The sequence below is a fragment of the Bombina bombina genome, chromosome 2 (genome assembly GCF_027579735.1).
Source record: "Bombina bombina isolate aBomBom1 chromosome 2, aBomBom1.pri, whole genome shotgun sequence".
Lineage (NCBI taxonomy): Eukaryota > Metazoa > Chordata > Amphibia > Anura > Bombinatoridae > Bombina > Bombina bombina.
This window is the reverse complement of record NC_069500.1, coordinates 1,089,378,655-1,089,395,709: the sequence shown is the minus strand read 5'-3', so window position 1 is coordinate 1,089,395,709 and position 17,055 is coordinate 1,089,378,655. Positions and strand designations below refer to the sequence as shown.

Sequence of the window (17,055 nt, the reverse complement as noted above, 5' to 3'; positions counted from 1 at the left end):
GTACAGGTGTACCACTCACTTTTTTCTGCGATTTTAGCATACCGCAAATCCCCTTACGCCAATTGCGTATCCTATCTTTTTAATGGGATTTTCCTAACGCCGGTATTACGATCGCTTTAAAAAGTGAGTGGTAAACCCTCTACCTCCAAGACTCCTACCGCATTTTAAAGTCAGTAGTTAAGAGTTTTATGGGCTAACGCCGTAACATAAAACTCTTAACTAAAGTGCTACAAAGTACACTAACACCCATAAACTACCTATTAACCCCTAAACCGAGCCCCCCCCCATCGCAAACACTATAATAAAATGATTTAACCCCTAATCCGCCGACCGGACATCGCCGCCACTGTAATAAATATATTAACCCCTAAACCGCCGCACTCCCGCCTCGCAAACCCTAGTTAAATTTTATTAACCCCTAATCTGCCGTCCCTAACATCGCCGACACCTACCTACATTTATTAACCCCTAATCTGCCGCCCCCAACGTCGCCGCTACTATATTAAATGTATTAACCCCTAAACCTAAGTCTAACCCTAACCCCCCCCCAACTTAAATATAATTTAAATACATACATTAATTATTCCCATTTAAAACTAAAAATACTTACCTGTAAAATAAACCCTAAGATAGCTACAATATAACTAATAGTTACATTGTAGCTATCTCAGGATTTATTTTTATTTTACAGGCAACTTTGTATTTATTTTAACTAGGTACAATAGTTATTAACTATTTAATAACTACCTAGCTAAAATAAGTACAAATTTACCTGTAAAATAAACCCTAACCTAAGTTACAATTACACCTAACACTACACTATCATTAAATTAATTACAAAAAATACCTACAATTAATTACAATTAAATTAAATAAACTAAATTACGAAAAACAACAAACACTAAATTACAGAAAATAAAAAATAAATTACACCTAATCTAATCCCCCTAATAAAATAAAAAAGCCCCCCAAAATAAAAAAAAAATCTCTACCCTATACTAAAATTACAAATAGCCCTTATAAGGGCCTTTTGTGGGGCATCGCCCCAAAGTAATCAGCTCTTTTACCTGTAAAAAAAAAAATACAATACCCCCCCAACATTAAAACCCACCACCCACACACCCAACCCTACTCTAAAACCCACCCAACCCCCCTTAATAAAACCTAACACTAACTCCTTGAAGATCACCCTATCTTGAGACGTCTTCACCCAGCCGGGCACAAGTAGACCTCCAGAGGGGCAGAAGTCTTCATCCGATCCGGCAAGAAGAGGACATCCAGACCGGCAGAAGGCTTCATCCAGGCAGCATCTTCTATCTTCTTCCATACGGAGCAGGTCCATCTTGAAGACATCCGACGCAGAGCATCCTCTTCCAATGTGAGGACTTCTTGATTAGAGTTTGAACACTGCTGATTTCAATTCCTTGGATATCTTTTTATATCCCTTTCCTGTTTTATACAGTTCAACTACCTTTTTCCCACAGATCCTTTGACAATTCTTTTGTTTTCCCCATGACTCAGAATCCAGAAACGTCAGTGCAGCACTGGATGAAAGATGCAAGGGTCTGTCAGGAGTCCAGAAACTCATTGACCTTTTATACACACACACTAATTACAAGCAAACAGATCACAGGTGAGGATGGTTACCTTTAAAACCATTCAAACCCCTTTGTGTCAACTAGTATGCATGTTATCAGGCCAAAATCACCAGGGTATGTAAACTTTTGATCAGGGTCATTTGGGTAGTTTTTGTTGTCATTATGATTTAAAAAGAGTAAACACAGTTGATTGATAATAAATGGCTTTAGCCAAACACTAACAATGAGAGAAAGAAAAGTTTTTGTGTTATCATTCATATTCTCTGAAAAATGCCCAAGAAATCATAAATTCTGCCAGGGTATGTAAACTTATGAGCACAACTGTATCTAAAGGAATTTGATAATAAGTAAGATATTGTGGTTCTATTAGTTTTATGTCCCCTATTGTTTTACCAAATCCCTAACCCCTAAGTACTGGGACAAAGCTTATTCTCAACAATTCCATGCTACAAGCCATAAAAAGAAGTGTGGATTCTCCATCCTTCTACATGATAGCCTTAACTTTCAAGAAGATGAATCCTATGTAGATAAGCAAGGTCATTATGTAATCCTAAGAGGTAGAATTCATGACACCCCAGTAGTCATAGGCAATGTATATGCTCCAAATGAGTCCCAGGCACCTTTCTTGTCCAAGATCAGTAAACTACTAACACACTGGAAACAATATAGATCAATTATTGGGGGGCGATTTTAACCTAGTAGTAGACCCCAAACTAGATAGTTCAAATAGTGATACTCCTTCTCAGGCCCGTACCAATAGGAAAATCCTATATGATTTTTTGCTCGACCATAACTTGCTTGACAGTTGGAGGGCATATAATGGCAACTGTAAAGACTTCACTTTTTATTCACCAGCTCACAAGGTATATTCACAAATTGATCACATTCTAGTCAGCCAAATTTTAGCACCACTGATTGTTGACTCTGACATTATCACCAATGTCTGGTCTGACCACAACCTAGTTATTACTAGGCTCACAGGGTTAATAGACCCTCTGAGAAAGAAAAGCTGGACCTTAAACCCCTTCCTACTTAAAGATAAGATATTTCTTCAGACTCTGAAAAGAGAAATGGGAGACTTTCTGGAAGCTAACACCCATTCAGTAAAGAATCCTACTTTTGTTTGGGGAGCACTTAAGGCCTACATCCGGGGACTCTTGCTCAGAGAATCCAACAATAAATCCAAACAGTCTCATTTACTTATAAACAAACTTAAAGACAAAATAAAACAACTTCATACCCAACACTGCTCTGCCCATTGCCCTGCGACACTTCGAACACTAAACTCTAAGAGGGCAGCTCTAGATGAGTTGCTATCCAGGGACGCGGCTCGATCACTTAATATAAAATAGACACACAATATTTTATATATGCTAATAAGCCCGATAAGATGCTTGCACATAAATTAAAAGATTTAACAAGACTAACAACAGTTCCCCAAATCCAAAAACCCGATGGATCCACCTCCAACCACCCGCAAATAATTGCAGACACATTTGCAACATATTATCAATCTTTATATGCCCTACCCCGGGCCTCAAACAGCGATAGTTGTACAACCAACACTCAAAAATTTCTGCATAGCTGTAGTCTGGCTAAACTGGACATAGACGATTTAGATAGCCTCAATGCGCCAATTACCCTGAACGAGGTCAGACTGACAATTAAAAATGTAAAATCTAACAAGGCACCTGGTCCGGATGGTTACACAGGTATTTTCTATAAATTGTTTTTAGATGAAATAGGTCCCTCCCTAGTTAACACTTATAATCATATGCTGGAGATGTCCCAAGAGAATTCTTAATGGCCCGAATATCAGTTATCCCAAAACCAGGGAAAAGCAAACAACATTGTAAAAACTATAGACCAATATCACTGATAAATCACCATGTTAAGATCTTTTCTAAAATATTGGCCACTAGGCTTAACAAACTAATGCCTAAACTTGTACATCCAGATCAGGTGGGCTTTATTCAGAATAGAGAAGCCCCAGATAATGTTAGGAAAATAATAGACTTGATAGACTTTGCAAGTGTGAACAAGGTGCCTTCTCTGTTCCTGTCTCTCGACGCAGAGAAGGCATTTGACCATATATACTGGGATTATTTGGATGCAGTGTTGGTCACTATGGGTATAACAGGCAAATTTAGGACTGCAGTTTCGTCTATATATTCACATCCCTCTGCCTATGTTAAAATAGCTGGATACTAATCGAAACCTATAAATATTGCTAATGGGACTAGGCAGGGTTGCCCTCTCTCTCCACTGCTCTTTGCATTGAACCCCTTGCAGCCCATATTCGGCAAAACATTGACATAGCAGGAATATCTGTGAATTCTAAAGAATATAAGATAAGTCTGTTTGCGGATGATATCATCTTTTCAATCACCAAGCCATTATTGTCCCTCCCCCAAATTTACTCTACTATTGCCCAGTTTGCTATAATCTCAGGTTATAAAATTAAACGACAAATGTGAAGCTATCAGTGTGCATCTACCACACCACTAAAAAACTGCTAGAGATTAATTTTTCCTTTTCCTGGGCAGAAAAAGGTATGCGATATTTGGGAGTATCTCTTTCAGGCAGAGTAGATTCCCTGTACCAAAACAACTATCAACCCATGCTGTCCCAACTAAGAAACCTACTGCAGAAGTGGGGAAAAATGAAACTTTCACTATATGGTTAAATAATCGGAGTCAAAATGTTGATACTTCCAAAATTACTATATTTGTTTAGATCCCTCCCGGTCTCTGTCCCTGCCCAAGTTTTTAATAAACTCCAAAAAGCCGTTATATTATTTATTTGGCAGGGAAGGCGATCCAGAACTAACAGAAGCACTTTGTGTAGGGGTAGAGGGGGAGGAGGCATGGGATTACCAGATCTTCTAATTTACTATTATGCTGCACGGTTAGCCCAAACATCTCTATGGCATAACAAAACAGATGGCATTCAATGGGTCCAGCTAGAATCTGATATGGTTATGATTGACCCAATTTATAAATTACTTTGGTCTAGCAGACCTTCAAACTGGAAGACTTTCCTATGTATCTCACACGCTGTCTCACTATGGGATTCCCTGACCATGAAGTTCAAATTACTTTCAGAGAAATCCAGAAAAACTCCACTAGTGGCTTTTTCCTCCAGACTAAATGGGCAAACAAGGGATTATATAGAATCGCAGATACATTGCGTAACCAATCCTTCATGGATTTTAAGACATATGTTGACCTTGGCAACCAAGACGGACCTAGTTGGTTCCATTATTTGCAGTTTAGGGCAAGGGTGGCTGAAGTTATAGGTAATTCCAGCAGGGAAGGCTCTACTTATCTAGAACATCTTTGTTTCACTACTCACAGATTAAAATGAACTATTTCTAGATTATATTTCATATTTAATAACCCATTAGCATCACCTAAACTTCCCTTTATGCTTAAATGGGAAGAAGACTTTAATTTTTCTTGGTTACCCGAGAAATGGAACACCACCCTTCACAGGGGCAACTCATTCTCCATTTGTGCATATTTAAAAGAAAATTATATGAAGGTTGCATTTAGGTGGTACTTCCACCCTTCCAGATTACATGGCCCAGACCCCGGGGGGGGGGGGGGAATTGTTTAAGAGGCTGTGATGAGAAAGGGACTTACCTCATATGTGGTGGCATTGTCTGCATGTTTCCAACATTTGGCCACAAACCTCAGAATTACCGAGTTCCATTTTTGATACTTCTATGTTCTTTATCTGTACATTAGTCAGATTAACTATAGCTCGACACTGGAAGTCAGTGGTTCCAACCTTTCAAATTATTTTGAACAAAATAGCCTGCTACTACCAAATGAGCAGTAATGCTACCGACCTTTTAGACACTAAAGAACAGTTCATCTCCATATGGGAACCATGGATTATGTACTCAGAGTCTAGCACTAGAAGGCAATAAAGCACAAATACACTTTACCACATTGGTTCGCCTGTGCTACTTATTAGTTATTATGGGTTAGATAAGATTGTCGCTACTATACTGGAAGGATTGCTCAAGAATAGATGCTAAAGCTGTATGCACAAGGTTTTGGTAACATGGATGTTCATCATAGTTGTAGAAGTGAAGGTTTTATTAGTGGAAACAGTGCTGATGGTTAGCAACTAGTGCCTAGATATATATGCCTGCTACACTATAAATAGACCCCCTAATTAGGTCCTCAAGTGAATACAATATGAAAGGTATATAGGAGCGCCAAAGGCTAAGGTATACGAACAGGTTACGAGTGATTCTGCACCACTGAGTTATCTGGGTGTATCTCAAATACATTATATATCATATTATATTATTATTTATTAGAGGAAACCCCCATTGGGTCGGGACAACAATGATGTGAAAGAGGCACTTTACTTTCTGACCTGGAATGCATATTGTAATGACCAACTATTTTTCCTTCCATACGCCCTTGGCTGTGACATGTTGTCTATGACTGTGACCTGTACCTGTAAGATTCATTTACTGTTATACACTGTGTGCAGAATTATTAGGCAAATAAGTATTTTGACCACATCATCCTCTTTATGCATGTTGTCTTACTCCAAGCTGTATAGGCTCGAAAGCCTACTACCAATGAAGCATATTAGGTGATGTGCATCTCTGTAATGAGAAGGGGTGTGGTCTAATGACATCAACACCCTATATCAGGTGTGCATAATTATTAGGCAACTTCCTTTCCTTTGGCAAAATGGGTCAAAAGAAGGACTTGACAGGCTCAGAAAAGTCAAAAATAGTGAGATATCTTGCAGAGGGATGCAGCACTCTTAAAATTGCAAAGCTTCTGAAGCGTGATCATCGAACAATCAAGCGTTTCATTCAAAATAGTGAACAGGGTCGCAAGAAGCGTGTGGAAAAACCAAGGCGCAAAATAACTGCCCATGAACTGAGAAAAGTCAAGCGTGCAGCTGCCAAGATGCCACTTGCCACCAGTTTGGCCATATTTCAGAGCTGCAACATCACTGGAGTGCCCAAAAGCACAAGGTGTGCAATACTCAGAGACATGGCCAAGGTAAGAAAGGCTGAAAGACGACCACCACTGAACAAGACACACAAGCTGAAACGTCAAGACTGGGCCAAGAAATATCTCAAGACTGATTTTTCTAAGGTTTTATGGACTGATGAAATGAGAGTGAGTCTTGATGGGCCAGATGGATGGGCCCATGGCTGGATTGGTAAAGGGCAGAGAGCTCCAGTCCGACTCAGACGCCAGCAAGGTTGAGGTGGAGTACTGGTTTGGGCTGGTATCATCAAAGATGAGCTTGTGGGGCCTTTTCGGGTTGAGGATGGAGTCAAGCTCAACTCCCAGTCCTACTGCCAGTTTCTGGAAGACACCTTCTTCAAGCAGTGGCACAGGAAGAAGTCTGCATCCTTCAAGAAAAACATGATTTTCATGCAGGACAATGCTCCATCACACGCGTCCAAGTACTCCACAGCGTGGCTGGCAAGAAAGGGTATAAAAGAAGAAAATCTAATGACATGGCATCCTTGTTCACCTGATCTGAACCCCATTGAGAACCTGTGGTCCATCATCAAATGTGAGATTTACAAGGAGGGAAAACAGTACACCTCTCTGAACAGTGTCTGGGAGGCTGTGGTTGCTGCTGCACGCAATGTTGATGGTGAACAGATCAAAACACTGACAGAATCCATGGATGGCAGGCTTTTGAGTGTCCTTGCAAAGAAAGGTGGCTATATTGGTCACTGATTTGTTTTTGTTTTGTTTTTGAATGTCAGAAATGTATATTTGTGAATGTTGAGATGTTATATTGGTTTCACTGGTAAAAATAAATAATTGAAATGGGTATATATTTGTTTTTTGTTAAGTTGCCTAATAATTATGCACAGTAATAGTCACCTGTACACACAGATATCCCCCTAAAATAGCTATAACTAAAAACAAACTAAAAACTACTTCCAAAAATATTCAGCTTTGATATTAATGAGTTTTTTGGGTTCATTGAGAACATGGTTGTTGTTCAATAATAAAATTAATCCTCAAAAATACAACTTGCCTAATAATTCTGCACTCCCTGTATTACTGTTTTGATGTATACTTGAGGAACAAAATAAAAAATATTTTTCAATTAAAAAAATAAAAATTCTATTGTAGACTCCCTTTAATGGTGTTTTAAACAGAACTATAAGAAAAACAACTATCAGGCCAGATATTTGTACAGACCTTCAAGGAAGCAAACGTATCTCAGGTAAAAGAAAATTATTGCCATTATTGCCATAATAATCATAATAATGATGATAATAATGACTGCCTAATACATTTGAATGCAGTTTTTCCCCTTTACCAGTAATATAAATTCATAACTGTACAGTTTACAATTTCATATCATGTCCAATTTTATATTTATTATAAGTAAAAAGATTTAAATGAACATATGATATTTAATCTATAAAAAACACACAAAAAACACAATATTTACATATTGAAATTAAACCAGCAATTATTGAATGTATTCATATGCGAACAGAGCAAAATTAGTTTTGAAAAGGTCTATACTATTATTACAATTTTTTAAATGTACTGGAATGTTCATAAATATCAGAAGTCTTGGAAGAGACATGTGTTGTGTGTTGTACATACATTCTGGTGGGTTTGCTATGGGGTTTGCACCTGTTCCTCTCACTATTCCCTTCTCATTGTCTGCCTATACCTCTTTGTCAGTGATGTAGAGCCATGTTCTAGACCCAGAAATGTTGGCGTGATAATAAAGGTGGTAAAATAAACAAAGATGAAGTGTGTGACTGTCTGCTATTAAAAGTCTAATTTAAATCCCATGTATACATTTATCTATCTTCTTTTCTGACCATTTACAATATGACAAAAAAACAAAACAAAAAAAACAGAGAAAGAATACTTTAGTAGCGTGCTGTATCCTGGACTCTAATGAAAGGTAGGACATGCACTAAACTAAAACAACAACTTTATTAAATAAGTATGTTAAAAAATGGGAGTGTTATAAAATAACCATTCTTAGTGCTGCAACTATCACACAGTAGTACAATACTGATTCATCTTTATCAGTATTATTTTCACTGAGAATTAACATATATACTGTACTACTGTGTGATGGTTACAGCACTAAACACGGTTATTCACTCCCATTTCTTAACATACATTATTTATTTAATACAGTTCTTGTTTTAAATTGTATACATGCCCTACCCCTCAGGGTCTAGGATACAGGGTGCTACTAGTGTATTTTTTTTATTTTCTTTTTTTTTTCTCATTATACTTAAAGGGACAGTCTACACTAAAATTGCTATTGTTTACAGAGATAGACGCCTTTACTACCGATTCCCCAGCTTTGCACAACCAACATTATTATATTAACTTTATAACTTTTAAACCTCTAAATGTCTGTCTGTTTCTAAGCCACTACAGACATCCTCTTATCACATGCTTTTCTTTTTAGCTTTTCACTACAAGAGACTGTTGTGTGCCATATAGATAACATTGTGCTCTCCCCAGTTGAGTTTTACAGGACACAGCACTTATTGGCTAAAATGCAAGTCAACACATTAAATAAATAGCCATGTTATAAGGGGCAGTCTGCAGAGGCTTAGATACAAGGTAATCACAGAGGTAAAAAATATTACTATAACTGTTAGTTATGCAAAACTGGGCAATGGGTAATAAAGGGATTATCTATCTTTTTAAAAAATAAAAATTTTGGAGTAGACTTGTTCCTTTAATACAGTGCTCCCCAACCTTTTTATCGCCGCGGACCGGTAAATGTTTGATCATTTTTCCGTGGCCCGCTTGTTTTGATTTAATAATTACTGTGAAATATATATATAAATCACAAAAGATGACTGTGCCCCCTTTCAATACAGAGATGCCAGCGTTCCCCTTTCAATACAGAGATGCCAGCGTGCCCCTTTCAATACAGAGATGCCAGCGTGCCCCTTTCAATACAGAGATGCCAGCATGCCCCTTTCAATACAGAGATGCCAGCGTTCCCCTTTCAATACAGAGATGCCAGCGTTCCCCCCTTTCAATGCAGAGATGCCAGCGTTCCCCCTTTCAATACAGAGATGCCAGCATTCCCCCTTTCAATGCAGAGATGCCAGCATGCCCCTTTCAATACAGAGATGCCAGCATTCCCCCTTTCAATGCAGAGATGCCAGCGTGCCCCTTTCAATACAGAGATGCCAGCATTCCCCCTTTCAATGCAGAGATGCCAGCATGCCCCTTTCAATACAGAGATGCCAGCATTCCCCCTTTCAATGCAGAGATGCCAGCGTGCCCCTTTCAATACAGAGATGCCAGCATTCCCCCTTTCAATGCAGAGATGCCAGCATGCCCCTTTCAATACAGAGATGCCAGCATTCCCCCTTTCAATGCAGAGATGCCAGCATTCCCCCTTTCAATGCAGAGATGCCAGCATCCCCCCTTTCAATGCAGAGATGCCAGCGTGCCCCTTTCAATGCAGAGATGCCAGCGTGCCCCTTTCAATACAGAGATGCCAGCGTGCCCCTTTCAATACAGAGATGCCAGCGTGCCCCTTTTAATACAGAGATGCCAGCGTGCCCCTTTCAACACAGAGATGGCAGCATGCCCCTTTCAATACAGAGATGCCCCAGCATTCCCCTTTTCAATACAGAGATGCCCCAGCATTCCCCCTTTCAATACAGAGATCATCGCGCCATAGTGCTGAGTCTCCTCAATAGCAGAGAACCCCCGCCCCCCCCCCCCTCCGTGCACTTATGCCTGAACCCGCACAAACACATTCGACCCAGGAATTGTTGACCTAAATAAGTGCAATAGGCCTGGGTGAATGAGAGGGCATTCTAATAAAACCACTGCTGCTCCTCTTTCCGTTTGATAGTGCTGAGTCCCCCCCCCCCCTTCCGTGCACTTACCTCACGGCAGCTTCTCTTCAGTCCCTGCGTCTCCGACCTCGAGTCCTCAGTCCTCCCGTGGCGCCTCCTCCTCAGCCAATGGCGTGAGGTTTGCCTTTCGGCCAATCAGGAAGCAGGAGGACCCGCTCCCTGATTGGCCAGGAGGAGCATCAGTGTAACAATAGCGAATTTTCATTCGCTATTGTCACACAATGGGCGGGCTTGGGAGGGCGCAATGCTCTGCGCCTCGGCCGCCCGCCACAGTGAAATGATTTGAGGTTCCTCGGGCGGCCCGGTGTCGATTGATCCACGGACCGGCACTGGTCCGCGGCCCGGGGTTTGGGGAACACTGCTTTAATACACGGCATCAATCCCAAATAGAATATAAATCAAGTAATTTATGGGCATATAGATGGGATATATTTAGGTACCCAATATATGTACTATTTAATAATTGTGTAATTAATTAGGCAGCCATCCATTAGTAGTGCCTTGATATTGTGTAAAAGTTACACATAGCTTCGTTCTCTTCTGATTCCCAAGTGGCTGTTTAATGACCTTTTGGTTGAGGGACTAATTGAAATAAAAAGTTTCTGTAGCAAATTCAGGCTACTGATACATTTACATATTGTAATGCTACTAATAAAGGTTTACTGTGCTGTAGCGCCCACTTACCAATGGCACTGCGGTCACATGATTATGGGTAAAAACATTTAATAGTTGCTTTCAATGCAACCTTACATTAGTGTGCTGATAACTAATTTCACCACCACTCAAACTTTTTTAAAACCTTTATATAGCATTTACTTACCTCCCTCTGGTCTTGAAATTGATTTGCTCAAGCTGAGAAGTTGCTAAAAAACATTTGATAAAATATACGTTTAGATACAAGAAAAAGTGTTCACAGTAACTGGAATTTTGCTATCACTACAAATTAAAAAAAAACAAAGTGATTAATAAAACAGATTTAAAAAATGGTGTTACATAATATTATACTGATATTAACCTGTTATGTACTGTCAACAAAACATGCATTAGAGACACATTAACAACTCAAAACCAAAAATATGTAAACAGGCATTTTAAATATTAAAATTGAAGACAACCTGGAACACAGAATTTTGCACAAAAAGGGGCAATCAAACTCTGGCTTGGTCTTTCCTTGAACATTAACGTCAATTAATTGTGATTGTAAACTCTTCGGAGCTCTTTGTATTGATTTGTTTTGTTTAGTTGTCTGTTTTATGTACCTGTATTTTCTTTTTTTACCATGAATCGGTGTCATGTACATCAGTTGTTTTTGTTCCGTTTTGTTTCAAATAGTGAAATATATTTTAAAAGTAAGAAAACTCTTAGTCCTAGATTTAGAGTTGGGCGGTAGCCGTCAAAACCAGCGTTAGAGGCTCCTAACGCTGGTTTTTACCGCCCGCTGGTATTTGGAGTCAGGCAGGAAAGGATCTAACGCTCACTTTGCAGCCGCGACTTTTCCATACCGCAGTTCCCCCTTTGCCATTTGCGTATCCTATCTTTTCAATGGGATCTTCCTAACGCCGGTATTTAGAGTCGTGGCTGAAGTGATCGTTAGAAATCTAACGACAAAACTCCAGCCGCAGAAAAAAGTCAGTAGTTAAGAGCTATCTGGGCTAACGCCGGTTTATAAAGCTCTTAACTACTGTGCTCTAAAGTACACTAACACCCATAAACTACCTATCTACCCCTAAACCGAGGTCCCCCCACATCGCCGCCACTATATTAAAAATTTTTAACCCCTAATCTGCCGCTCCGTACACCGCGGCCACCTACGTTATCCCTATGTACCCCTAATCTGCTGCCCCTAACACCGCCGACCCCTATATTATATTTATTAACCCCTAATATGCCGCCCCCAACGTCGCCTCCACCTACCTACAATAATTAACCCCTAATCTGCCGACCGGAGCTCACCGCTACTATAATAAATGTATTAACCCCTAATCCGCCTCACTCCCGCCTCAATAACCCTATAATAAATAGTATTAACCCCTAATCTGCTCTCCCTAACATCGCCGGCACCTAACTTCAAGTATTAACCCCTAATCTGCCGGCCGGAGCTCACCGCTACTCTACTAAATTTTTTAACCCCTAAAGCTAAGTCTAACCCTAACACTAACACCCCCCTAAGTTAAATATAATTTTTATCTAACGAAATAAATTAACTCTTATTAAATAAAGTATTCCTATTTAAAGCTAAATACTTACTTGTAAAATAAACCCTAATATAGCTACAATATAAATTATAATTATATTTTAGCTATTTTAAGATTAATATTTATTTTACAGGCAACTTTGTAATTATTTTAACCAGGTACAATAGCTATTAAATAGTTAATAACTATTTAATAGTTACCTAGTTAAAATAATTACAAAATTACCTGTAAAATAAATCCTAACCTAAGTTACAATTAAACCTAACACTACACTATCAATAAATAAATTAAATTAAATACCTACAATTATCTACAATAAAACCTAACACTACACTATCAATAAATTAATTAAATACAATACCTACAAATAAATACAATTAAATAAACTAACTAAAGTACAAAAAATAAAAAAGAACTAAGTTACAAAAAATAAAAAAATATTTACAAACGTTAGAAAAATATTACAACAATTTTAAACTAATTACACCTACTCTAAGCCCCCTAATAAAATAACAAAGCCCCCCAAAATAAAAAAATGACCTACCCTATTCTAAAATTAAAATAGAAAAGCTCTTTTACCTTACCAGCCCTGAAAAGGGCCCTTTGCGGGGCATGCCCCAAAGAATTCAGCTCTTTTGCCTGTAAAAAAAAAACCATACAATACCCCCCCCCAACATTACAACCCACCACCCACATACCCCTAATCTAACCCAAACTCCCCTTAAATAAACCTAACACTAAGCCCCTGAAGATCTCCCTACCTTGTCTTCACCTCACCGGGTTCAGCGATCGGTCCAGAAGAGGGTCCGAAGTCTTGATCCAAGCGGCAGCTGAAGAACTCCATCATCGGGCTGAAGTCGGAAGTCCATCATCGGGATGAAGTCTTCTATCAAGCAGCATCTTCAATCTTCTTTCTTCCGGAGCGGAGCGGAGCCATCTTCTTCCCAGCCGACGCAGATCCAACCTCTTCAACCGACGCCTACTCGCCGAATGACGGTTCCTTTAAATGACGTCATCCAAGATGGCGTCCCTTGAATTCCGATTGGCTGATAGGATTCTATCAGCCAATCGGAATTAAGGTAGGAATATTCTGATTGGCTGATGGAATCAGCCAATCAGATTCAAGTTCAATCCGATTGGCTGATCCAATCAGATTGAGCTCGCATTCTATTGGCTGATCGGAACAGCCAATAGAATTGGCTGATCGGAACAGCCAATAGAATGCGAGCTCAATCTGATTGGCTGATTGGATTGATTCCATCAGCCAATCAGAATATTGGAGATGCCGCTTGATAGAAGACTTCATCCCGATGATGGACTTCCGACTTCAGCCCGATGATGGAGTTCTTCAGCCGCCGCTTGGATCAAGACTTTGGACCCTCTTCTGGACCGATCGCTGAACCCGGTGAGGTGAAGACAAGGTAGGGAGATCTTCAGGGGCTTAGCGTTAGGTTTATTTAAGGGGAGTTTGGGTTAGATTAGGGGTATGTGGGTGGTGGGTTTTTTACAGGCAAAAGAGCTGAATTCTTTGGGGCATGCCCCGCAAAGGGCCCTTTTCAGGGCTGGTAAGGTAAAAGAGCTTTTCTATTTTAATTTTAGAATAGGGTAGGGCATTTTTTTATTTTGGGGGGCTTTGTTATTTTATTAGGGGGCTTAGAGTAGGTGTAATTAGTTTAAAATTGTTGAAATATTTTTCTAACGTTTGTAAATATTTTTTTATTTTTTGTAACTTAGTTAGTTTATTTAATTGTATTTATTTGTAGGTATTGTATTTAATTAATTTATTGATAGTGTAGTGTTAGGTTTAATTGTAACTTAGGTTAGGATTTATTTTACAGGTAATTTTGTAATTATTTTAACTAGGTAACTATTAAATAGTTATTAACTATTTAATAGCTATTGTACCTGGTTAATATAATTACAAAGTTGCCTGTAAAATAAATATTAATCCTAAAATAGCTACAATATAATTATAATTTATATTGTAACTATATTAGGGTTTATTTTACAGGTAAGTATTTAGCTTTAAATAGGAATAATTTATTTAATAATAGTTAATTTATTTCGTTAGATTTAAATTATATTTAAGTTAGGGGGGTGTTAGGGTTAGACTTAGCTTTAGGGGTTAATACATTTATTATAGTAGCGGTGAGATCCGGTCGGCAGATTAGGGGTTAATTATTGTAGGTAGGTGGAGGAGACGTTGTGGGGGGCAGATTAGGGGTTAATAAATATAACATAGTGGTCGGCGATGTTAGGGGCAGCAGATTAGGGATACATAGGGATAACGTAGCTGGCGGCGGTGTACAGAGCGGCAGATTAGGGGTTAATAATAATATGCAGGGGTCAGCGATAGCGGGGGCAGCAGATTAGGGGTTAATAAGTGTAAGGTTAGGGGTGTTTAGACTCGGGGTACATGTTAGGGTGTTAGGTGCAGACTTAAGAAGTGTTTCCCCATAGGAAACAATGTACGCTGCTTTTTTGCAGGTGTTAGGTTTTTTTTCAGCTCAAACACCCCATTGTTTTCTATGGGGAAATCGTGCACGAGCACGTTTTTTAAGCTGGCCGCGTCCGTAAGCAACGCTGGTATCTAGAGTTGCAGTGGCGGTAAATATGCTCTACGCTCGCTTTTTGGAGCCTAACGCAGCCCTTCTGTGAACTCTAAATACCAGCGGTATTTAAAAGGTGCGGGAGAAAAAAAAAGCATGCGTAGCTAACGCACCCCTTTGGCCGTAGAACTCTAAATCTAGTCGTTAATGTCTTTCAGATACTTTGCTTTCAAGCATATCCCATATAACTGATACTTGGAAGTTTAATAAAGGGTTATACCAGACGGACAGTCTGAAACCCCATGTTGTAGTATATTTAGTTTTTGTCGTCTTCTTCAACCACTTTATCTCATATTTCTTTTTTTTAGTATATTTTATTTGTGAACAATGTAATTACAAGTTTGGTGGATCTGTGATTTTATTACAAGACCAGAGACTCATATTTTACATAATCCTACTGCTCAGGGCAGCATTTAAAAGTACAGTTAAAACATCATATATCATTTAAAAATAAAACAAAGAACAAACTGCCAGAAAAATGGATACCAATGAGATAACATTTTGAGTGGACAGTGACAAAAAGACCAATCCGAGGTCATTAACATATCCAAATAATGACCAGTAAGACCCAAACGGTCCTCTTTCTTTTTGCTGCTCATACAAGATAAGTACATATCTTATTCGTTTTCGTCCTTTTTATCCCTCCAGACATCCCAAGTCTCCCTGAAGTTCAGGGAGTCTCCCTGATTGTAATAGCGGCTCCCTGATGCCAGAAAATGAAGTGCAATCTCCCTGAAACTCCAAGTACTATGATCCAATGTGGCCCAAATCCGGAAAAGTGTTTCTTTAAGGAATGCCTTTAGCTGCTGGGACGTTATAGAACCCTTAAAACAGGCATCAGTAACCAAAAAGCCCCCACTGATTTTAATAAAATAAAACACAAATACTACTTTATTTACTGCATGTAATTAAACTTTGTATTCTAAAATGTTTGAGCATTCAACAAGCGTACGATCACTGGAAAATAGGTTTGTTGTATGTGGTTGTGCAATAAAGCTACTTTTTTATGTGACTTTAGTGGGAAGCTACTTTAATGATAAGTCTATCTTATTTAGGGTTTCAAGGTGTCCAATATATAACTGGGAGGGGGGGGGGCACAGTAGCGGGAGAAGCCACCTCCCTGAAATGAGTTTTTGCAGGTTGGGATGTCTGCTACACGTATATTTATTTTTCAGTTTTATTTTTTCTTTCTTTTCATATTATTTTATTTTGTTTATTTTCTTTTGCGTTTATTTCACTTTCATTATTTATTTATCATGTCACTTGGTTTTATTTTCTCTTGACACATAATTTTGGTTTTCCTTTTTTCCTTCTTATCTCTATTGTTTGCTTTTGTTGATGGTTTCTCTTTTGCTAATGCATCCATTTAGAGCGCTCACGCTCCTTCTTCCTTTCCCGCCTCACCTGAGCTCGAGACCTCTGTCTCCCTCTGTGACGTTTTCCCCCTATCTGATGCACTGTTCCTTACAGCTCCATCTCCTCCTGACGTCCTCTCAGACCGGACGTGTTTACAATGTGTCTCCTCCCTCACATAACGTCACAGACCTTACATACTACATTGTCATTCAAATAGCAACTTTGTTATTCTTTTGTTCCAATACCTTGTTAATTGTATCTTATTCAAGTATTTTTACTCCATTGTAACTTTAACACTCAAGTAAAGCTTAGTGGGTAAGCATTAGGCTGGGAATCAGTCAGTTGTTCTATTCCCAAGAAGTACAGTATATATCTTAAATTATATTTTAAATTTTTTATTTTAAGTCTACATTTATTGT

General features: G+C 38.9%; 1 protein-coding gene across 3 annotated transcripts in view; it reads right to left on the bottom strand.

Moving 5' to 3' along the window:
- ARHGAP10 (Rho GTPase activating protein 10) overlaps positions 1-17,055 on the bottom strand; it is a 784,460-nt gene that overhangs the window by 434,938 nt on the left and 332,467 nt on the right. For all 3 annotated transcript variants that reach the window (XM_053703724.1, XM_053703722.1, XM_053703725.1), the window contains exon 12: positions 11,297-11,339. In XM_053703724.1, the coding sequence (XP_053559699.1) occupies positions 11,297-11,339 (43 nt within the window). The remainder of the gene's footprint in view (positions 1-11,296; positions 11,340-17,055) is intronic.